Genomic DNA, 23,449 nt, shown 5'->3' with positions numbered 1-23,449 from the left:
CCCGTGATAAATAGAGGGATAAATATATATATAATATTTGAACGGACAGCATTAAAGATAACCTCTGATAATTATTTTAATCATATTACGGTTCACACTCAATAATGTTTCGTTGTTTACATAACAAATCTATCTTCTTCGTCTTCTTCTTCTTCTTCTTCTTCTTCTTCTTCTTCTTCTTCTTCTTCTTTTTTTTTTTTTTTTTTGACCTTTATCCAGTAAAAGACCCTATGGTTAATTAGTAGATGTAGTATCTAAGCCTAACCCAAAAGGCTATTTTCAACAATCAAGTCAAACATTCAGAATAGATCATTATTGGTTCTTATCTAGTTTGAAAATTTTGCTTATGTTTGACTGATTGATTTGTGCCTTTGGAGCAAACCCCACTACATAATGTTCAGATTTACCCTGTAGCATGATGATTGCTGCAATTGATGTTTATTACTCTTGTCTGTGCCGCTTAGTTTATCACTTCATCTTCTACTCTCCTCTTCCATTTTTGGCCCTTGTCCTTCTTTTCCAAGTTTCAATTTATGGCTGTTCCATTATAATTAGGCCGGGCCCAAATTGAGCCTAGCTAGACGTGATTATCATGGGGGCCACGTAGACTTCAGGCCGGGTTTTTTAGACCAACCAGGCTTAAATATTAGTTAACGGCCGGACCCATCAATCACTCGGGCTAGGAGCCGGGCTAGAATATTTTAGCTCGTTACCGCCCACTAGCCCATTAGATATTGGGCTTGGATTAGGTAAAATAGCTCTAACATGATGGGTTAGATATAAAAAAATATTATATTTTATTAAACCGAGTTTAATGGATTTATATGAAGATATTTTAGTTATCTTTCATACGAACATACTTATATATCGATATATAGTTTACTAAATATATAATATGAGACTAAAAAATTATAGGAATATATATGAATTATGAGTTGGGCTATAGATGAGAGTAGTGGATCAGGTTTTCGGGCCGAGTCGGGTAGGCAAAGGATTAGCCCATATCGCTTACTACCATCTCAGGCTCGGGTCTGACTTAGCCCCGTTAAAACCGAGTGGATTCAGGCAAGGTTTGGACGAGTCGAGCCTAATGATCATGTTTAGGCCTAACTCATGGGCTTTTTGAGCAATTGAGGTTTATCATAAGGTGAACCCTACCTAAGTTACAAGGATAGGAGTTGAATACAATTTTTTTATTTATTTAAGCATTCAAGAGCCGAAAGCTAGATATGGATTTGACAAATGACTAACTCTCCCTCGATAAAGAAGCACTCAGGTCGCATTAAATTTTAACTAATACATTAAGCTGCCTGGTTTAGATTTTAAACTAGTGCATTGCTGAGCTATTACTCTGAATTAAATGTTGTCAAGACTTGTTGTAATTCATCATGTTGCCGAGCAACTCCTATATTGTTGAGCCATCAACTGAGCTAAGTAATATTTAGACCCAAATATGAAGAAAGCTAAATGCACGAGAAAAATGGCTACAATAACAAGTAGAACCATAAGAATATGTGTGAATCATGATTCACCCATCATGTGGCTATAATCATGAGTGTAAAGAAAAATCAAAATCGCTATTAAGAATATAAAACATAAGTAGAGGGATGTCACAATCTCTACTAAGATGAACACGCGAACTTTTCAAGAGAAACCCTTTTTGTTGTGCTTCTCTTAAATAACTCTTGCTTCGGAAGCATTAGTCACCACTTTCAACTGAACCCGAAGCGGACTAAAATTACACCTAAAATATAGAACAAAAGAAAAGCATCCCTTGCCTACCAACAGTGCATAATGTTAGAATATAAAATATAAACTCTATATTCTCTAATAGCTTAAAGTTTTAGCATAATTTGTGAGTTAAAATGACATCAGAACAGAGATCATAAGTTTAATTCAGCTAAGCCAAATTGATGTTTAAAATATAAAAAACTTTCACACTTATTGGCTAAGGAGGTTGGAACCTCCAATAAGATGAAAGAACAAGAGAGTTCACTGTGGATCACCAGCCTAAGACGCCACGTCATCAACGAAATCTAAAACGAGATACATTACAATTTAAAGCACAAAAGAGAGGGAGAGTGGGGGAGAGCAGTGATGGACGGCCAATGAACGAAGCCCACAGAGGCAAAGGTCAAAATAATCCAAACTCATCCTGAATGCTTATGAATCTTTTTTCATCCTTAATATAACATCAATCTCGACTCACACGAGAGCAAGATTCAAGTGAGAAAAGCACGACGAGGGTCCAAAAAATCCATCCTCAGGGCGTAAGAATCCTCTTCATCCTTAATAGGAAATTAATCTCAAGCTACTTTAAACAAGATTAATGTGTAAGATTGAATTTGAGAATAAGATGAGACTCAGAGCGAAATCCTCTTAAATCTTTTATATATTCTTTTCAAAACAAAAAAAAACTAGACGAGAGAGGTAAAGATATGAAACCTTGAAGCGAATAAAGTGAGAACAATGGAGGAAGAGGAGAGGGAGGGGGGGGGAGGGGAGGCGAGGAAAACCCTAGCAGAGCAAAGAGGATAAGAAGTTGGGGGCAGTGGCGACGTAAATAGAGGGTGTTAGTTCGCCGATTAGGAAATCCTTACAGGAGTCTGAGCATTTGTCGGGAGACTAGTACTTTTCTTCGGGTACAAGTACTCGATCGCCAAGAGGATAGCTCAATTCAGTTATCGATACGTATCCGTGGATATCTAGTCTTGATCCTCGAAAGCGCAGTAAGCGGCAAGATGAGGGCTTCGTTGGACTAGTCCATGGCCGGCGCGTCGTCGCCGCCGCAGTATCAGCTCCACGCGTCCATCTCCGTCTCCATCTCCATCTCCATCTCTCTCCTCGCTATTTAAAGTACTCCAACCCAATCAGGTTCTAATTTATTATTTGTTATTATATTAATCATTAAGAAAAAGAGGGAATGGAGTCCATTTGCGAGTTTTGTGGGACCCAACGAGCCCTCGTATACTGTAAAGCCGACGCGGCTCACCTCTGCCTCCTCTGCGATAGCTTCATCCACTCCGCCAACGCCCTCTCCCGCCGCCACGCCCGTGTCGTCATCTGCGACCGCTGCTTCTCCCACCCCGCCGTCCTACGCTGCCTCGATGACCGCCTCTCCCTCTGCCACGTGTGCTCCTCGCCTCATTGGGCCCACCGCCACCACCTGGTCACCGGTTACTCCGGTTGCCCCTCGCCGGACGAGCTGTCCTGCCTCTGGGCCAACGCCGACGCCCCTCCCGCGCACGGGATGCTGATGACTATTAGCGAGAATCTCGTGACCGATTGCTGGGAGGACGCGGCGGGCCTGCCCGGGATTCCGGCGGCGGGCCGGTCGGGAGGCGCAGGTGGGTTTGATTCGTGGATGGCTTCCGCTTTTGCTATTGCGTCTGCGACTTCTTCTTCCTCGGTGGTGCCGGAGGCGCTGGATAAGCAAGAAATCGATCTTCCAGAGGTATCCATTTTCTATACTTGCATTAATGCGACGTGTAATTGTTAATAAGACAATATTAGCATTACACTTGGTTGAAAAATTTCTGCATATTATCACCTCTATTAAGTACCATTTATCTTTGCTTTACAGTTGGCTTGTCCTCGTATCTTAGATCCTGGAATATGCGACGATGATGATGATGACCAGCTCTCCGAATGGTTTAGTAATGGTTATGCTGGCCTAAAAACCAAGAAAGGCAATGAGATATTTGGAGGTTTGCAAAATGTTCCTAAGTATCCATTGAAAGATGTTGGATTGGATGGCCTCCCTTCAGAAAGAAAAGTTTCAGTTGCAGATCCAAGTGGTTGTATTGAAAATGCGTTAGAGGTACAAGTACAACTTTTTGTATCTCTGCTTGAGATTGTTTAAATGAGATCACAACTCAAAGCTCCGCCAATTTGATAGGCCAGCAAGGTTGAACAGAGTTGGAAATGAGCTGAGCTCAAGGCTCCTGAGAGAACAAGGACTATTTAACACCCTCCACAATTCAGTCTCCTTTTGATAGAGGGATACTCAACTAATACCAATCCACACAAATGAATTGCAAATTAATAGGAGTTCAGTGAAGAGTATCGAAGGACAACTTTTTTTTGGTGTTGGTATTGAAGGATTACCTAGCCAATCGTAACCTGACTCTATTCACCAAAAAAGAACAGCTGCTAGCATGTTAACTAGAGTAGGATGTCAATTGGAGAGAGATTTTATTTCACATGCTCTTTATTTTCTCTAAAAGCTTATGATCTCTTTTCTTCATTTTTTTCAAGACTTTCAACCTTTCTTTCTTGCATAATTCACATTCTTTTATAGGATATTTTTCTACTTAATTGTCTAGATTAAATCAGATCCTCATAGCAAATTAATCTCATATTAGAATTGGCAAGATCTGCCTAATAATCATTGTTAGCTTCATTAAACTCGGAATTTAGGACAGCTATTTCATTGATAATTTCCTGAAGTATTCCCATGTTTGTCTCTAAGTTGCACGCCAAAATGATCTAAACTACAATCAAACACTTTCTAGCCCCAATCTTGCTTGTGCCTCTACACATTATATTGTTTGTTATTATTATTCTTTTTCCCATTCATATGTGACCATCTTAATTTCTTCATGAAGGAACAATCAGTAGAATAAAGCACAAAAAGACATGACAGTATGCTTCTTTAGCCATCAGTGTAGCCCATAATGAATTTTAATATATCTGTAGGCATGTTGCTCATAAGGAATCTATGCTGCAGCCGTCAATCCTACTAATTATAGGTTTAAGTATACTGAATGACATCCAATCTTTTAAATTACTCGAGATTTTGAAACCGTTTGATGTTGATGATCTCTCATTACTACAGGCATCCTCTTCAGTGAAATATGATTGCAGAACACTTCCATGTTGTCAGCTAGTTGGACCATCCAATACCATGCAGTCTGCGAACAGCACTGCAGATCATTTTCTGTTAAATTTCAACTGCAGCAGAAATGTCAGCCAAAGTTTTCCTCCTGCCAATGTTGGTCGTAATATCTCCATTTCATTATCTAACCTCACCGGTGAGAGTAGTGCTGCTGATTATCAAGATTGTGAAGAATCATCGTTGTTTCTCACAAGTGACTCACCGAGGGACTCTACTCTGGAAACTGCTCAACCACAGGCAAGGAATGAAGCAAAAATGAGATACAATGAGAAAAAGAAAAGCCGAATGTATGTAGTTGCATCTAACATTACTGATTACCCCTTCTGCATGTCATTTTAGTATGTCATTTATAGCCTTTTATATGCTGACATGCTTTTCCTACAAGTGCAGACTAACCATTGTTTCTCAAAGTTACTTGACATGCAGTTTAGTTAGTTAGAAACCTTTTCCTATAATGTTATAGTTGGATGAGAAAGTTGTTCCAGACTATGTCCAAGTAGGTACACACATGAAGCAGTGCATTTAAAGAACTAATTGAATCTAATATATCATTATATTGTCGAGTTGATTGTTTTAATGTCGCTTTAACATGTCCAAAATTATTGTTTTAATGTCTCTTGAATCTTGTCTACATGAAATATTTTGACACGTAAGGATTTTCTTTAATGTAAAATTTTTTCTGCAATTTACTATTCGAATTGATTTCTTGCTTAATTTCCATGTGACCATTGTTGTCTTTCCTTGTATATAAATGTGTACATATTTAGACACACCATAGAGAATATCTATATAGGTAACAAAATAATAGGATGACGGCTTCTTTGAAAAGAAAATTGGAACAACGGAAGTGCTCTTCTACTATTTATTGTAAGAGAATATTATTTGAGAAAGGATAAACTTCTAACAAGGCATCTCCATTTTATCCACACGACAAGTTGATAGATCTTTTCAGGTATTGTTCTGCTAGTTTCATGTGCATTGAGGTATCTTAGCTAAGTTCATCCATCCCATAGAGTCTCAACAGTTTCAGAAAATCTTTGTACGATGGAAGTTCGTCCTTATATCTCCATAGTTGATAAACTCTATGCCCAGCTCATATAACTGTAATATCATGTCTTCTATTAGCTTTATCACTTTACTCTCAAGATCTGTTAATTATAAGTTCGTAGTGCACCTGCAGTATGATTTATACACTCATGATGAAGTCATCTATCCGTGGCTTACAACACGATTTTTTTCTGTTCATTTTTTATTGTCACTCAACTTCTTTTTGCTTTTAGTCCCTATTTTCACTATATAAAGAGGCTTCGTGTGACTATGCCCAACTATTCATGTGAGTCATGGACAAATTGGAAACAACCACTTCAAAATTCAAATGAGGGTAAGGGCCTCCTTGGATCCCACATCATGGAAGCCTTATGCACTACTTTAGTACTTTTTCGATTCTATTCTAATATTTGATCTCTCTCTCTCTCTCTCTCTCTCTCTCTCTCTCTCTCTCTCTCTCTCTCTCTCTATATATATATATATATATATTCTTTTCTCTTAATTGCTTAACTTGTTGGACCTGCCAGTTCTCGAAATTCAGTTATTTGGTGTTCACTTTGTCTCCCAATTCTTGATATGATCTGGATGTGAAGTGATATTGAAATTCCTGTCTCCTTGATAATTACTAAATTTTCTTATTCCTTTAAATCTTTTAGCTCAGTGTTATTCGTAGGGAGATCTTGCTTATCCGAAGGTTCTGAAATTTTGTTGTTTTTTGCTGCTGATTTTGTCTGGTGCACCTACTCTCCTTTCTTAGGAAGTTGCATGGTCTTCTTTGCCTCAGCGTATCTGCCAACATATTCTAATGTCTCGTTGCCACCATTAGGATGGTTAGTTTGAATCTTCTAATTTCTATTCTTTCATCCATAGGTTTGGGAAGCAGATAAGATACGCCTCGCGAAAAGCCAGAGCGGATAATAGGAAGCGTGTGAAAGGTCGATTTGTCAAGTCTGATGATGTTTACAATTATGCTCCTCTTAGAGAGGAGGAAGTAAAGAAAATCTGAGGCACTTCTTCCTGAGGATCACACTGTTCTCATTTGGACAACTTCTGGATAGTATTTCGAACAATTGAGACTGGAGATTGACAGCATGAACTCAGAGAGCTGTCTCCTCAGGTGCAGATTCGTAAGTAACGATATAATTCAAGACAATTACACATATTATCCTATACATCAGAGACTTTCATATTTCTAGTGGAATAATTTTCGGATCAATAAGTTTTGTAGGGAGTCTTATTCTTCCGTGAGTTTTTTGCAATCGGGAAACATTGCTTTTGAGGGGTTTCTTTTTCTTTTTTCTTTTTTTTTTTTGGAGAGAGAGAGAGAGAGAATGGGGATTAAATCCCAATTAAAATAAGTTCATTCCTAGCATAATTTACTACTTTATGAAACATCTGTAGTTGGAAAGCTCAACCTGCAATGGCTACATTTTTTGGGCTGCTGTTATTTTTATAAACTGTCCTTTGTAAATACACACCAAATGTTTATTCCATTTATTCTTTGTTTGTATTTGCTGGTTGATAAACATAATCATATTTCTTAGTGATAGTTGTGATGCATCCCTTTATTTACATTACGAGGAAAGAAACAAGATAATTAGATAAAGGACTCGAGTTATATGTGATTGACTCTGTACTTTCTAAACTGACTGAGTGCTTAGCTCTAATCCAGTGGTTGCTTCTCGCTAGGCTGTTAATTTATTACACACTTCAAGGAGGTAAAAGGATCTTTGTTGTTCTTTTTACAAATTATGCATTTTTGAGCTTAATATTGAACTTTAGATTTGTTTGTTGGCAGCTTTAGTATGGAATAAGTTGAATATCAGATAAGTTTACATTTCTTTAATCGCCCAAATTACTTGGGATTGATTTTGGTGGATTATTTTAGCGAAGCTCCTCCAATACCAAAGGTTGATATCAGTTAATTAAATAAATCATCCCCACATCGATAATGTACTCACAAACTGCTCCAGATCTGCACACCTCTTGCTAAAATATTAATTTGTTGTTCATTACAAATTTACAATGCAATTATCTTCGAAGGGGAAAATAAAACCGAATTAAAGATAATCTGAAAGGAGGAAAATCGAGCTTCTGTTTTTTTGTTTCGCCATATACATCTTTTGAACGTTTAACACCGAGAAAGACTACACTAGGTTGTACAATTGAGTTTGGCATTATCATTTATTCTATCATCACTACATCAAATATGAATCCTATCCATGTCATGCAATGATCTTTAATCAGCATAGCTACACATCCCATATCTGCAGAAGCTACCCTTCTTGCACCTCTTCTTGCATCCTCCGCAGTTTCTCCGATCATACATTATGCTCACACATTTGCCACTGCAACACGCCCACCCATATCGGCATCTCTGCCCGCATCCCCCGCAGTTGAGGTTGTCGCTCTTCACGTTCACACAACGCTTCTTGCAGCAGTCCTGCCCCGGGCTTCCCTTCGCATGGCAAATTCGCGGATAGTTGTTGCATGTCATGGTGGCTCTCGCGCCGTACTGCCAAAGAAAGCGGCTTGTTGCCATTGCAGACGACGCTGCTGCTGCTGCTTCTTCTTCTTCTTCTTCTTTTCTAGGCTGGTTGTGATCATTCATTTCGCTCTCAGTAGCGGCGGAGACGAACGAGATGGCCAATGCCATGGCTAATACCATGAGGAAGAGGACCCTTCTCATCATTCCGTAATGGTTGATGAAGATCACCTAGAGGATATATATATGTATATGTAGCGAGCTAGACGGTGTTGACCTAATAGCTAACACCTGTGAAGAACTCAGTTAGGTCTAGTTATGTACGTGTACAGTGAAGTTAGGCTCTCCAATATGAATTATCTAAGAGAAACTTGAGAAGTCTACAAAACATTAGGTAGAATTCGGTATATGGCAGACTCAAATATTCTAAGCGAACTTTGATATGTCTCATGCAATGCTGGATCAGCTCGACGAGTCAAAGCTATCTGTATTCCAGCATAATCTATATATATGTACACATATATCTTGGCTTATTCTTGAAAAGATTGAGTAGCATATAACAGTGTTAGGTCTGTGGGCCATTAATATTCATACCAGGGATGGAATTCCTTTGCTCGCAATGGACATTAATTGGTTGTAAGTACGTAGGTGTTGCTTATGAGTCAACTAAATAGCTAGGCATAGAGATGTATGTGCGTGTGAACGGGATTATAGACTTCTAGTGCCAGAACTGTGTGCGAGCTACGCCTGTATTCGGCAACTGGCAAGTTAGGCTTAATAAGAGTCAACTGATGCCTATCAGCAGGCCATGTGTGGTGTTCTTAAAGATTTAAGGCTGATTACAATTCATGGCTTGAGTCTTTTAGTAAGAGGGACTAGATCGACAACAAAGATTCACAGCCATTTATTTAACTTATTAGTTGACCATTAATGTTCATGCATGTGCCTTGTTTGTATGTGCTAATTAGAACTTATATGAGATCATGGGTGTTGAGATTTTTATTTGAAATGGTGTATTGGTCAAGCTTGTTTCCCACTGTACCAATAACTGTGTGCCCATACAGATCAGCTCACAATGATGAATCACTTTGCACTCAATCAACGAGTCACACAATTTTTGGCAATTGTTAAGTTGATTAATGTGATATAATATACAGGACAAGATATGGCTAAACAATCTATTAGGGTATCTAGATATTTTGAGATAGGATTTGGTGCTTGTTAAGACAATCAGATGTGCATAATGACATATTACATCCAGATGGAATCTGCTCGTGTTAATGTACGTAACACCAAAATTAATAACAATAATACTAAGAAAATAAAAAAAAATTAGGATGTGTGGTTTGACTAGCCACAATTAGCTGTGGTCGGCCACTCAAGCATATTCACAACGTATATGTGCTATTTTTCCCCCTCCCATCTCTCTCGTAATGGTTAAGAGAGAGAGAGAGAGTTCCAACTTCACTAGGAACGTCGAGCGGGAGTCGGGACTCATTCAACTTTATTCTTCCCCACGTCTCCCTTAAAAGCCCTACGTGATTACTCCTTCCCTCATTAGCCACCGTCCACCGTCCTCTCCTTTTTTCTTCCTAATCTCTATTTGTTTCTTCCTTGGCCATTGAAGTGTTGGATAAAGTCTATGGATTGTCGGAGCACCATCAGAGTAAGGCAATTGTGCTGTTCAAACGGCAAATTAGTCTCCTCTCCCTCCTTACGAGTAATTTATTTTCATCAAGCAAATTGTAGTTTAATTATATTTTTAGCTGTTCAAACCGCAAATTAGTGTACTTTCCCTCCTTACGAGTAATTTGTTTCTATCAAGCAAATTATAGTTTAATTATAATTTTATTATTTCAATTTCATCGGAGAAATTCATCAGCTGGTCTCATATTGACCTAACACTAGTTTGGGAAACTCCGCCTCATCACCCTCTTGTTGTGGATACTATATTTAGATACACATTGTTTGTGGGTCGCTGCACCATGTCACTTCTCACCTTCAGTTCCCTACCATGCATCCGACCACCATAGATGATCTTGGTCAAGTTTCTCTAGCCGGTGTAGTTTTCCTCCACAAGAGAAAACTATCGATGCCTTTAGCTAGTGCTCTCATAGCCCAGATGTGATATAATATATAGGACTAGGTATGGCTAAACTAGCTAGGATAGCTAGACATTTCCAGTTGGGATTCGGTGCATGTATAATAGGACAATTAAATGTGTGTAATCCAAGTATTGATGTACATCAAACGATATATCTAGTTGGAATCTGCTCGCGCCAACTTCTAATCGAACAATTATCGACATTCTATCCAAGTTATTAATCACTAGTTGGGCCTTTCATGTAACCTTGTCCTTATAGTTGGATCCTTACTCCATTAATTAACTATTACTGAGTTTGTATTCCATTCGCCTGTGTACATCTAATGTACACACAAGAAGGAAAGGAAATGTGCGATGGGCATCGGAGCAACGCTACGTGATTTGCTCCATACTTTCTTGTGAACGTCGTAGAATGCATGTGATTTGAGGGCCAAAAGCAAGTTGTACATCCGAAGCTAGCAATTAAGCTCCATCCTTCACATGGCCATTCCTTGGCTCGAGAGGATTTTCTACAGCTCTAGCTGCAGGAATTAATTTCACGCCTCTATATTTTAGCACAATTCTAACTTAAACTAACTATCTCTTCTGTGGTTCAAACCAAATTACGAAGTGCCATTGAATTTTCTATCCAAACTAATAGTATAAATGGTTAAACTACTCCTACCACTATCTCTATCATCTTCAAATCAAACTATAATTCTGTAGAAGTAATTTAGTCTTTTCATATTTTTGTTAACTTTTGATTAATGATTGTAACTTAGGACTAGATGAGGGTTAAATATTTAGTTCAAAATACACCAAGAATAAGTTGAAATCGATCGGCCAGACCACAAGAAGGTTAAGTTAACTGTAATTAATCCAATATAATTTTAGAACTTGAAAAAGGTTATCATGGGCTGCCAATTACTCTATTGCAGGAAAATTGCAGAACTTTCCTATATACAATTATAAAGGACGTTCCATTACTTAAGGAAGATCCAAAGATACTTCTTCAATTAATTATGTCAAGAAACGTATAATAAAATAAACTGAATTGAAGTCAACTAGGTGATTCGAGTTTCTCTTAATTAGATTATCCAGATGGATGGAACTTTTATTCCTCATGAAGATTTCCCATTCCCAACAAACGTAGAAATGGGCATGATCCATGGAAAAGAACAACCATCCTTGATTTTAAAGTAATTCTTCAATTTTGTCCTATATATGTACTCCTATTTGAACTCAACATCTTATGCAAGATACTTTTATACGCCGGGTAGTTTGTAGGATATTATCATATCATCATCATATATTCGTTTCTGGGAAATTATTATTATCATCATCATATATGAATTGAGTTTTGCTTATGCTACATTGATAGTAGCTGTGGAAAATGAAAAAAGATTAGGCTCAGATCATATAATGATCAATGTGTCGAAAGGTCAACGAGCTGATTCAAAGTTCAGATTGCAAGACATATATCCCCTAATGTACTCCAGATGGGAAAAACATAATGGGGTTTACTAATTGATTAGTATATGTATTAAGCCATTCAGGTGGCTTGCCACAAACTAATTTGTATCTACAAAGCTTATATTCCTATATAGTGCAGATAAAAGTTTCAGTGCCATGATACGCAGAAAGAGATATTACTAATGACTTGATAATATTACAGTAGGTACATCAGTATAGTAGTCAACAACCCATGATAACAATTTAACAACACATATAAGTAATGCAATACAAGTGTGTATATATAGATATAATAACCTTCTCTTCTGAATATGGAGATGAACAAAGAAACAATAATATGAAGCCTTTATTCCCATGCTCTATAGCATGTCTTCATGCCGAGATGCATAATTATTCTAAGCGTAGTTACACAGCCCATAGAAGCATCGGTTGGTGCACTTGTTGAAGCATTGCCCACAGTGCCTCTTGTCATAAGCCAAGTCGACGCACTTACCGCCGCAGCACGACTCCGTAAACTTGCAGACTTTGCCACATTTCCCGCAGTTGAAGACGTCGCTCAGGACGTCGACGCATTGTCCCCCGCAGCAGTCTGGACCGGGACTTCCCGCCGCCAGACAGAGCGAAGGGTCGATGCCGCACTTCTTGGCGTTGGCCTTCAAGGAGGCCAGGAAGCGGCTTCTCCTAGGAGGAGAGCCCAAATGGTTGCTTGACATGAATGCAAATCCTTGAGTGTCTCCCATGGCATCAAGAGTAGTGGCGAAAGCTAAGGCCATTATTGCCATGAGGAAGATGGTTACTTCCTTCATGGTGATAGGAGGATGGTGGGGATTGTAGTATGTGGAGTTAGAAGTGGAGGGCTTGCCAGTTTACATATATTGAAGGGGAGGAGGAGGAGTGGGAGTAATTAAGCCCAAGGTTGAGTTCAAATAGTGAAAGCCTTAAGTAAAGGGAGGGAGTGTAGCTTCTAAGTATTTGGGAATGCAAGGTCTAAGAGGTTTTAATTAGAAAGTTCTCAAAGCAACTCACAAGTATCTCCGCCACCTTGCATGAAATGGAAGCAAGTGCCACCCTTGCATTAGAATCTGAATTCAAAATTATTGGCTTTCAATTTCATCTACTTGTTTGGATGGCCAATTTTGAACGTGACAGGGAATATATGCATGCAAGCTTAGATGAATGACTTCAACAGTAGTCATACATCATCTCCTCTAGTTAGAAAGGGTAGAAGAAGTTAAATCACTCGGGGTGATTTCAAGCCTTTTAAAATTGGTCCCTCTGACTTTAATTTTATAAAAGAGATCCTTGTGGTTTGCATCTTTATGCCCAAACAGGTATGAAGCAACCAACGCCAGTAGATACCTTTTTAAAAAATATATATTTATCACTCTTTAACTTCTCCCTGCAGAGGATTTTACACTTGAAGTGGAAACCCTCATCCCAGGAGGGCATAATAACAGAGCAACAACTTTACTGGACTCAACAAGCATGTAGAAGATAAGAAGAATTCTAGGAAATTCACTGAGAATACTTGTTTAAATAAGAAGGCTAATATACAAACCCTATATGTCAAATATCGACAAGGATCGAAGGTAAAGTGCTATACATTTCTAATACTAGCTGACATCAAGATAGCTAGAACTAGGATTTTACAAAGTCCTTTGCGAAACTTGATTACCATTTTGTTGGCAAGGAGAAAAACAACTGGGTTTCCATGAAGTAATTGCATCTAGTAGCGCTATTCAGGTGATATAGTTTACCATCTTCTTCCTGCTGCATTCTGGATCTCATATCTTGATTAGCGGGCAAGGGGCAAAATTGAATAGTCAAGTACCACCACATTATCGAGAAAAGGACTTCAAAAATTCAAACCCAGTCAAAGAAAAATCTCATCTTCTAACATGCTGTTTGAGGAAATAGGGTTGCTAAAGAGATAAATCACCACCAACCAAGACTTGGGTTAGCATCTTGGCTGCTGCTGCGTTTTCTGCCTCTTTTAATCTTGACTTTAGTTCACCCAACGTTATAAAAGTATTATCTGAAGTTTCAACCTGTACTGAACACATGAATTTTTTCCCATGAGCAGGCCCCTGTTCTTTCTCCACCCTGTAGATTAAAAAAGTATGAAAACATGAGATCCTACAGACATGAGGAAGGATGTAATTGTGATAAATAATTCCTTAAGCCTTCTTTTCTGTGGCATCTCAAATTTTAATGACAAGAATACAAGAATACTTTATCATCAATATTCAGGGAAAACCATCCAAAGATGATAAGAAATCCATTGCAGCATCCAAAGTAACTATTGTAGCATCCACAACAATGTTCCTCTCAAGTGATGGAGAATAAAATTCATGGACGATGAATAGGATGAAACCTGCATGGAAATTAGAAGTCCAATTTTATTTGTTCTGAAGTTTGTTTATTTAGATTATAGTTATTTCAATGTACACTGATTCTTTTAATGTAGATTTGTTTATTTTGTTCAGTTTGTATCCTCAATTTCCATTTAAGTTAGATTTGTGCCTGATATCAATGCAATTTGGAACACTAATTATAGGTCGAAGACATGGTCAACAGGCCCCATTAGGGATAATAAATGAAATGGCTTCCCTGGGGGAGCTCCTATTCCCAGTTGAAGTAAAAAAAGAAAAAGTATCTCAAGATTGATGTTAGCTACAAACTTGGTTGTATGTGAGACCCTCCAGAGTGAATCTGTTATCCTATTTCATTCTTATTCTTCTCTTTTGATTCTTCTTCCCTTTTCCATTTTGTTCTCTTTTTTCGTTACTTACTGCACAAAGCCCCAGGGTAAATCAGGTATGTGCCTATATACAGATCCGACAACCCAAGGTGCTCATTGAAGGTTTCCAATGGCTTCTTTTACAGAAAATGAAAGTCTATGTGCCTGTGTTATCTACAAGACCTAGAGCATGTATGCACCCACACCAATTACTGCATCAAGGCAACCAAAAAGACAAAACAGAATGCCAAATAGAAGAGCACAAAGAGGATATTGGTTATTTTGTATAAGTAAAATAATTGGCAAAATAAAAGTACATTGTTTTAGTTTAACAAAGCTCTTACCCATGGGTAGAGCTTGATTCAGTCTGATTCTCTTTATACCTGACTAAAACAATGGTGTCAATGGAGCCATTTGTGTAGCAACCTATCCAATAGGGACGGCAATTTTTGACTTGACTCAATAACCCTACACAGATTTGAAGGCTTTAGGCAGGTTTGAGTTCAATATAATCAGGTTCAAGTTATAAACAGGTTGACCTTACTATCTCGATTACTACCACAACTTATGATCCGACATGCCAAAATGTTTATAACACAATAACCAGAATTATGACCTGAATAATCTATTTATCACTCGAATAATCCGTTATAACACAAAAAAAATTATAATATAAATAAACTCGTTTACAACCTGAATAACTTATATAAATATGAATAATTTATCACCTGACAAGCCATTTATGACTCATGTAACCTGATTAATAAAAGGGTTGCGTTCATATTTAAAAATTTTGACATATTTAATAAACGAGTTGTGTATATTTGCTTTACTTTAACTAGACGTGAACCTGATTGCCACCCCTACTACCTAATCCTCACAAATCCACATGGCCACAAGAGCCGGTTGAGCTCATCATGATGCAATTCTTTCATATAGCTGGTAGAGCCCAAGCTGTGGCAGATCAGGTTTTAAATATGGATAACCTAACAAACCACTCTTCTAGACCTAGATGACTGATCCAACTCAACCAGTAAGCTACATCATAAGCCAAAGTAACTAAAAACGACATAATCAAGTTTACCTAGAGGTAATATTAGAGGGTCTCCACACATTGTCAAACACTCTAACCACAAACCAAATCCATTGAAGGACAGCAAACACCCATGTCAATTGGCATGACTTAGTTTACTCAGGAAAGATGAACAATGTTAAACGGCTATCACTATCATTGTCTTGCTCGCATTGATGGAAAAGGCACAACGAGGTCTCACACAGGCTAACCAAGCCAACAAAGCATGAACTTGCTCAATCAAGTTCTATTGCTCACAAGTCAACAACTAGGTCTTTACCTCTTGTTCTGTTCCTGCCACAAAATAATACACTGAAGAGCAATGGTATGGCCAGTATGTGGAGGATCCCTTGAGAGTGTTCATTATCCCAGTAGGGAATAGTATCTATTGTACTGGAAAAGAAAGGTCAGCACTAAGGCTCCCTATTGTTTGATCCAATATTGATTGGGGATGAGCCTCGACATCCATAGGTCCTTGGTTAGACCTCCCATAGCAGTCCTTTCTTTTATTTAAGAAAGCTCCGCGGGGCCAATATTTCATATTTGCTCAGTGTGCCTTTAAGTGTAAGTACTTTAAAGTGCCCAATGTATCCACAATCCCAAGTGATTTTAGTTTTCAGCCAAAATGAATTAGCTTCAGCTAAGGTCCAAAATCAAGACCAAATCTCACTATATAAGGCCAAAATCAGAAAATTGTTGGTTTAGACTTTCATTTCGAGCTGATCCCGGCGGAAATTGATCTATTTTGCCAAAACACCTCATTTTCTTCAAGGGTCAAAACCGAAAAGTAAAAGAGAAAGACTTCAAAGTTCACTTATGAATGACCTTAAGCAATTTTGGTTACTGGATGGTAAGATTCTCCATATGTTTAATTGAAGTGACAATCACCCCCACAACTATATTCCAACCTAGCATGTGTATACAAGAAAATATGATGTTGGAAACATCCCTCTAATAAATCTAAAAGCTTCACCAAACCAACTAACACCCAGTGACCCAGATAACTCAATATGAAGGTTTGAAAGAATTTAATTTTCGACACATGAGATTCTCATGACATGGAATAATTTTAATTCATTGCAACTACTTAGTTGTTAATTGTAAATTGCTAACTTGCTTCTTCCCTTACAAACAGGTATTCTCTTGGTTACTATGATGTCTTTAGAGAACATCTACAACAGAGAAAGAAAAAGGTAATTTCTTCATGCTCATGGGTGAAGCTATAGGCCTCATGTCTCAATGTTGTCGGTCCACATAGTACGTAGTTATCTACTTGTATAAGCTACCACATTTCCGCACCTTAAAGACAGATATAAGCAGATTAAACATGAAATGTAGATGGCTAGCCACTAAACAAATGAACATCAATTTCCAAATGTAGATACTTGTGATCTTTATAGTAATTCATCATCTCAAAATAAAAACTGCTTTCTTGCATAAGCTTACTTGAAAGTTGAAACTTTACTATAATCTTAATATGCTACAAAATCCTAAAATAATTGTCTTCGTTCAGTGTTCATCATACAGTTTCAGATAATTCAAGTGTCCTAACTATATTAACAATAAACAATATATCTGCCTGCACAGATATCATATAAGCTATATGTGGTACCTACTTTGCTTGCATATCATGGCCACCTTTTAAAACATCGATTTGTAACATGCTAATGATAGAAGCAAGATCTAACTTTCATTATTAGATTACATAAATGTAAGGTTATATAATCTTAGAAGGTTATACTATTACTAAATAATAGTAAAATGTACTATTAGAATTCTATAGCAAAATAAAATAGAGCCTACGAGATACATTATATGATATGCACATCTGAGGTGAGATGTGAGTCAGATAGAAAATATGCATAATAATTTCAAAGGAAGACTTAACACTCATTCATTGGTTGACAGCAATTCCAAAGAACAGTCAAAGATCACATTAGTTTTACACTAAGATGAAGCACCATCTAAACACAACCAGAACATATATTAGTCAGACAGTTTATACTTCATATGTAAATAGAAGGAAGTAAAAGCTTACTTGTAAATCGGCTTCGGCCAATTCATCTTGCTGCACAACTCATTTAGCTTCTGCTTAGATTCCTTCTGTTCCCCGGCTTCACCATCCCCGGACAATAACTCTGTAGTCATTAAGAAATCAAATTTAGAGCTTGCTAGCTTCTCTAGTGCATCCCTCGCTGCATTGAGCTTTGCGATCATCTTATGCTCCGAGGATCCCATTCCAACAAGCTGCCCATCCACAAACACATTAAAGACATTCACATTATTCTTTTGCCAGTTCTTGAACATGAAGTTTTTCCCTTGCTTCTGGCAAAGCTCGTGAAGCATCGTCACCGGCTGCTCGTTCAGCGTCTCTGGCGTAATAATCGGCTCTAAGATTCCTCTAAAAACCTGTTCATATTCCCCTCATCTGTAAATCAAAATGCAAGGCGTACTACTAGGAGATCAGGAGAAGAGACAACAGAACAAATTGCCAAACCATCCAGAGAATCTCGAGGTTGAAATTGCAATCGACATAAACAGCTGCTGCGATCGCCTCGACGACATCGGCTAACACCTTGGGGGCCTTCATTGTGCTACCTCCGTATATCAGCCCTCCGAATTCCTCCTCCGATTCCTGCATTACCAACTCTGTGAACTGATTCACCTGATAGGAGAAAAGAAAGATGCAATAATGCGATTAACTAAGAACGATCTGCATATAATTATTTCAAGAAGAAGAATTTGGGGGGTGAAGTAGTGAGTACAAGATTGTCGAGGCTGGGGGAGTTGCGGCGGAGGAGGGGGTATAGGCGGTGGCGTACAGCGACGCGGGCAAGCTTCTCGGTGGAGATGTTGGCGGCGCGGAGGTCGGAGAGCGGGCCGGGGCCGAGGTCGGGGTTCGCGAGGTAAAGGTAGTTAGATAAGGCGAGGCCGAGGGCGGCGTCGCCTAGGAACTCGAGGCGTTGGTACGAGAGTTGAGAGTCGGAGAAGGAGGAGTGGGTGAGGGCTTCATTGAGGAGAGAAGGATCGGAGAAAGAGTAATCGAGGAGTTGCTCCACCGCCGCCACGGCGGCAAGCATGGAGGAAGCGGAGGTGGAGGAGGAGGAGTGGGTGGAGTCGGCGGCGAGTCTAGGGTGGCCATGGAGGGCTCTGGAATGTAGATGTCGGGGCTTCGCCGGCTCGTCGGCTGGCTTCGTCATGGTATACGGACGAAAGTGCGGCGTCGGATGTAGACCGACCGAACGAGGATGCGTAGTTTTAGCTTTAAGGAGTAGGGTGGCAGTCGGGTCGGGTTTCGGGTCGCAAGTCAGATAACAGGTATACTATCCGACTATCCGTATAATAAACGGGTTAGAATATCAATGAGAAGGACAACCACTAACCCGTTTAATCAGTAGGTTGGAATATTTATTATTAAATAAGAACATAATTGGACCTATATATGTAACCGATTTAATAAATAAGTTATTTAGATAATAGATCTTAACTACATCGCAAGTATATAGACTATATTTAAGGTTACATTATCCCAAGCATTTTTTATTTATTTATTTTAGTCTAAGCTAGATGTCCACATATACATGTCTCTTCACAAATATATATAGAGAGAGAGAGCTTCATCTTGTTGGCTGTTTCATTCCTCAGCCTTAGTTTCTTTATTAAGGATTTTGGACCCAAGGTTTTGGGTGCTAATCTAGATTAGCTACTAATCATTACCGTAAAACTTTTAATTAAACTAGGATTACTGATAAGTGCCTGTTATCCGCATTATAACTGCAATTTTAAGGTGCTCAAATTTATACTCTAAAAACTATATGCATGTGGAGTTATGGGCAAGCACTACTTTAGATGCTAGTGTATGACAGATAGAAGTCAAGGCTATCAAGTTTCATTTTGCTCTTCTGATAGTCTAGCTCTATACTGTAATGAGATGTTCATTCCAAAAGACTGGGGGTTTCAGAGACACTTTCTTCCTCCCATTATTTAACACTAATATCATTTGCTTAAGATGAAATAGAAATTAATTAGTCAGTAAGCACTTCTACTTAACACTGCTCTGTTCTAGAGGTGAGAGAAACTTAACTCGATTTTATTATGGTTTAAAATTCAAGATTTACTTTTAATGTTCTTTCTTCACACTTGGAAAAATAAAGAAGTTAAAACTAGTAGGCAATGAAGATGGTTGCAGTGGGAAATATAGATGGTGTTGAAGGAGGGGAAGGAAGAGGAGAAGATGGTGGTGGAGAGAAGGTGTACGTCGCTGCGGGGAAGGATGTGAAGGAATGGAAGGCAAATGTCCTCTGGGTGTTGCAAAACATTCCACGCGGCACAAGAAGATAGTAATCCTTCACATCCATCGCCCATCCAAAACTATTTCTCTTAGTATGTCTTCTTCCTTTGCCCCTACCTTCGAAAACCCAATTTAGAATCGTAGAAACAGTCAACGATTTGGAATAAAAATCACATTTTGCGTTCGTTTTCTGATATTTCTGATCGGTCTGAAGAGTACCCATGTTTCCGTTTTGCGAGTTGATGCCACATCTCCATGGAAAGGAGAGTTCCCTTTGTTGGTTTTCAGTTCTTTATCTTTTCTATTTCTTTTTTGATATGGAGAACAGGTTGATGAGATTAGGAGTCTTGATTAGTAATATTGCAAGCAAGGTTTTCTCCAGTTGTTTACAGGAGAGATAGATAAGGGAAAAGAATAATTCTCTTTTTGTTTTTTTTTAAATTCTAAGTAATTCAATTATGCTCCGTTTTCTTTTTCTCTCTTGATTTTATTTCAGTTCCACTGAGAACCAATTCCTTGGTTGTGTTGCAATGGGGAGAACTTTTAGTCGATTTGTTCTACCTCTATTACCTTAGAATATGTTTATTGTACATTATCTGTTCAAAGTTGTTGAGTAAATCATTGTGGAGTTCTAATCACAGTGGGAGGTTGGTGTCCTGCGGACCAAGTAAACGAGCGAGAAATTGCAGCATTCAGAATGATTGAGACCCAGAAGATGAATCAAAATGTTATGCACGCTTTCAAAGGTCCATTTGCTCTTCCATATTGTTCACAATTTTCCCTTACATTATCTCATATGACCATCAATGAGTTTGGTCTTGATTAACTATGAATTACTATGGTACCCATCTCTTTAAATATGAACGTTAAAGTAAAGATGAATCATTCCTAAACCAAGATGCATCAACTTGTAGAAACTAGAAATAATCTCCTAGCAACCTTTTGATGTCCCAGGTGCGAGCTGAGAAACTAGTTATTGAGATGGATGATGTTGATAAAGGGATAGTTATGTTGGCTGCGCAACATGGGATCACTGAGCTTGTTATGGGAGCAGCAGGAGACAAACATTGTACAAAGTATGCATAGTAAATAGCCTTTCTAAATCATTTCATTCCAAAGAGCAATCAGATGATTCAGATATTTCCAGTGTTAAAAACTGAATTATTTCGTAGAAGAGTGCTATCGGAATTTAAGAGGGGTTTGTGTGAATTGATGGTTTAGCTTATTTTAATAATAGAAATGCAGACATTGATGTTAGCTCACTAATAAAATGTGGAATTTTGGTGCACAGTGAAATGAAGATTCCATTCTCTAAGACAGCACTCAGTGTGCAGCAGCAGGTAGATCCATCTTGCAAGATATGGTTTGTCTGCAAAGGAAATCTGATCTACATAAGGTATTCCTGTAGTAGAATTACTAGAAACATATCTGGTTCAAGTTTTCAAATTTACTTTTGTCATTACAGCATTTGGCATTTCCAATTTTGATAAAAAAATTGTTCAACTTTGCTTCTTACTGTTGACTTTGAAGCAAAAGTTTCTCCACTAAAGTTACCAGTTACAAACTTTGATTCCTATGAACCATCCAAATTCATTCATGCTCCATTTTAAGCTTTATCATCTGTCTTGCTGAGTACTGCATGTTATGGGGTTTTTGTCAACAGGGAAGCTTGTCCTAATGGATCCACTACAGCAGAGTCACATGAAGCCAGACCAATTTCTGCAAACAGCCAATCTGGAAAATCAATTTCAAGATCTTTACCTCAAGGGCAGGTTAAGTCAATTAATTTGATGTATGGCCCTACGCAAGGGGTTATAAAGCATATATCTGTCCAATATAATTCAAAAGAAGGGACAAACAGGGAAGCTTCTCCTCATGAGGTAGGCTAGAGAAAGTTAATGAGGAAATATCAGAAGCAGCTAGTAATCATAAGTTTTGGGATTTTAAAATACATTGACCAACAAACTGATAACAAGGGTATCCGCCAAGCTTTATTTGAGTAAATTATGATTTTGCTTCTTGATAGTGCCTTAGTGAAATATGCCTAGAGTATCACAATGTAATCATTTCCAGTTGAATAGTTTTAGGGTATAATCTACTATATTGTTTCTGCAGAAGGATGTTGGAGCAGATAATGCGAGGCATAACAGTTCTCGACACATCCTTAAAGAGGTAGATAACGTAAAAGATGAAGCTCATCTGGAGTTTCAATGGCATCAAATAGTTGAAAGAGATGTTTATGAGACTTCCAGACACACGAGTACCATCAATTTTCTCTCTTTTTTTTTTTTGCTAATGTCAATTACAACTTCATCATTTTCCACAATGTACCAATCACAAATTGGAAGATAAATGTGAGGTTCCAAACACAATTTACTAGTGTGTGGTTATCGGTTAACCGGTCATAAGTATAAACTACCATAAGTCGTTGCATGAGGAGAAAAGGATGGGAGAGTGTTACTATCCGACCACATGAGTTGATTATTGTAATAAAGAAGTCTGAGTTTAGTTAATTATTATTTTTGTCCTTATCTTTTTACATTAGCCGTTAGATTGTCTTTATCTTCATAGGAGTAGATCATAACCGTAAATCTCTTTCAAGCATCCAAATCCTAGTCACCTCCTAGCTCCAACAGCCACCCTACTACACGGCCGTCCATCACCTTTCAACGACAGCCACAATGTCAGAAATTACCGTTCTGCCCTTCCCGACCTATCTCTACTATTTTATTTTTATCTTTTCATCTCGACTTCCGATTTAGATAAAATTAGAGCCATTAGAACCTTAACTCACGAGGCTACCTCCACCTAAATTTTCATAATCATCCTACAGCGGATCATTCCAGATCTAGTCCATAACAGAGAGCATAAGGAGCATTGTTCTATAATCTCATACTTGCTGCTCATATTGCACAGGTAAAAGAAGCAGATACTCCATACGCCAAAGAGATGATACAAAGGATAAAAACTGTGGAAAGGCATACAAGAGAGACAATGGAAATTGAACTTCTTATGTCTTGACATGAGATATTTGAAGAACACCAAAAGGCCCGTGAGCAGAGGGCTGCTTTGGAATTTCAAGCCACCAAATCCACACACATTGTCAAGGATCTCCAAGATAAGCTATCGATGGCCCATTGTCTCCTCCTCACACTCGAGCAGGAACAGGAGGATTTATGCCAGGAGTGAGACGATGCAGTAAAAGAAGCTGAACAGCTTCATCAAATGGTACAAGAGCTGGAAAGCATTCACCTTTTAACAGAAAGTTTCTCAGAGTTTTCCTATGCTGAGATAGAGGAAGCAACTAACAATTTCGATGAGTCACTGAAGATCGGAGAAGGTGGATATGGAAGTGTCTACA

General features: G+C 38.3%; 3 protein-coding genes across 8 annotated transcripts; 2 read left to right on the top strand and 1 right to left on the bottom strand.

Annotated features, from left to right (window-relative positions):
* Window positions 1-2,878: 2,878 nt before the first annotated feature.
* On the top strand, window positions 2,879-7,425 carry LOC140779150 (putative zinc finger protein CONSTANS-LIKE 11). The gene is made up of 4 exons (XM_073124132.1): window positions 2,879-3,454; window positions 3,584-3,820; window positions 4,838-5,184; window positions 6,815-7,425. The coding sequence occupies exons 1-4, from the start codon at window positions 2,924-2,926 to the stop codon at window positions 6,948-6,950; spliced, it is 1,251 nt and encodes a 416-aa protein (XP_072980233.1). The 5' UTR covers window positions 2,879-2,923; the 3' UTR covers window positions 6,951-7,425.
* A 6,064-nt stretch (window positions 7,426-13,489) lies between these two features.
* On the bottom strand, window positions 13,490-19,020 carry LOC140779955 (ribonuclease 3-like protein 2). Of its 2 annotated transcripts, none has more exons than XM_073125306.1 (4): window positions 18,563-19,020; window positions 18,295-18,462; window positions 17,836-18,206; window positions 13,490-14,088 (listed from the first exon to the last, which is right to left on the bottom strand). In XM_073125306.1, the coding sequence occupies exons 1-4, from the start codon at window positions 18,995-18,997 to the stop codon at window positions 13,908-13,910; spliced, it is 1,155 nt and encodes a 384-aa protein (XP_072981407.1). In that variant the 5' UTR covers window positions 18,998-19,020; the 3' UTR covers window positions 13,490-13,907. The 2 variants fall into 2 exon arrangements, with proteins under 2 accessions (XP_072981407.1, XP_072981408.1); XM_073125307.1 differs by having other exon boundaries at window positions 18,295-18,432.
* A 961-nt stretch (window positions 19,021-19,981) lies between these two features.
* LOC140777279 (U-box domain-containing protein 33-like) lies at window positions 19,982-23,309 on the top strand. 5 transcript variants are annotated; one of them, XM_073121295.1, is made up of 7 exons: window positions 19,982-20,180; window positions 20,730-20,834; window positions 21,043-21,164; window positions 21,380-21,484; window positions 21,752-21,860; window positions 22,204-22,260; window positions 23,005-23,309. In XM_073121295.1, the coding sequence occupies exons 2-7, from the start codon at window positions 20,814-20,816 to the stop codon at window positions 23,107-23,109; spliced, it is 519 nt and encodes a 172-aa protein (XP_072977396.1). In that variant the 5' UTR covers window positions 19,982-20,180; window positions 20,730-20,813; the 3' UTR covers window positions 23,110-23,309. The 5 variants fall into 5 exon arrangements, with proteins under 5 accessions (XP_072977396.1, XP_072977394.1, XP_072977393.1 ...); XM_073121293.1 differs by having other exon boundaries at window positions 21,752-21,968; XM_073121292.1 differs by having other exon boundaries at window positions 21,752-21,968; window positions 22,204-22,348.
* Window positions 23,310-23,449: the final 140 nt, after the last annotated feature.

Source organism: Typha angustifolia, chromosome 15, assembly GCF_048772165.1.
Source record: "Typha angustifolia cultivar Huaian chromosome 15, ASM4877216v1, whole genome shotgun sequence".
NCBI lineage: Eukaryota > Viridiplantae > Streptophyta > Magnoliopsida > Poales > Typhaceae > Typha > Typha angustifolia.
This window is presented reverse-complemented; position numbering and strand designations above follow the sequence as displayed.

What these genes read in the sequence shown, in the direction of transcription:
- LOC140779955 (XM_073125306.1), bottom strand. Translation starts at nt 18,997, where the DNA reads ATGACGAAGCCAGCCGACGAGCCGGCGAAGCCCCGACATCTACATTCC. An exon ending in ACCTCGAGATTCTCTGGATG is followed by an intron (nt 18,207 to 18,294) that starts GTTTGGCAATTT and finishes GAATATGAACAG; the next exon opens with GTTTTTAGAGGAATCTTAGA. An exon ending in TGGCCGAAGCCGATTTACAA is followed by an intron (nt 14,089 to 17,835) that starts GTAAGCTTTTAC and finishes TTTAATCTACAG; the next exon opens with GGTGGAGAAAGAACAGGGGC.
- LOC140779150 (XM_073124132.1), top strand. Translation starts at nt 2,924, where the DNA reads ATGGAGTCCATTTGCGAGTTTTGTGGGACCCAACGAGCCCTCGTATAC. An exon ending in AAGAAATCGATCTTCCAGAG is followed by an intron (nt 3,455 to 3,583) that starts GTATCCATTTTC and finishes TTTGCTTTACAG; the next exon opens with TTGGCTTGTCCTCGTATCTT. An exon ending in GAGAAAAAGAAAAGCCGAAT is followed by an intron (nt 5,185 to 6,814) that starts GTATGTAGTTGC and finishes TTTCATCCATAG; the next exon opens with GTTTGGGAAGCAGATAAGAT.
- LOC140777279 (XM_073121291.1), top strand. Translation starts at nt 20,814, where the DNA reads ATGTTATGCACGCTTTCAAAG. An exon ending in TGTTATGCACGCTTTCAAAG is followed by an intron (nt 20,835 to 21,042) that starts GTCCATTTGCTC and finishes TTGATGTCCCAG; the next exon opens with GTGCGAGCTGAGAAACTAGT. An exon ending in GGGAAGCTTCTCCTCATGAG is followed by an intron (nt 21,969 to 22,203) that starts GTAGGCTAGAGA and finishes TTGTTTCTGCAG; the next exon opens with AAGGATGTTGGAGCAGATAA.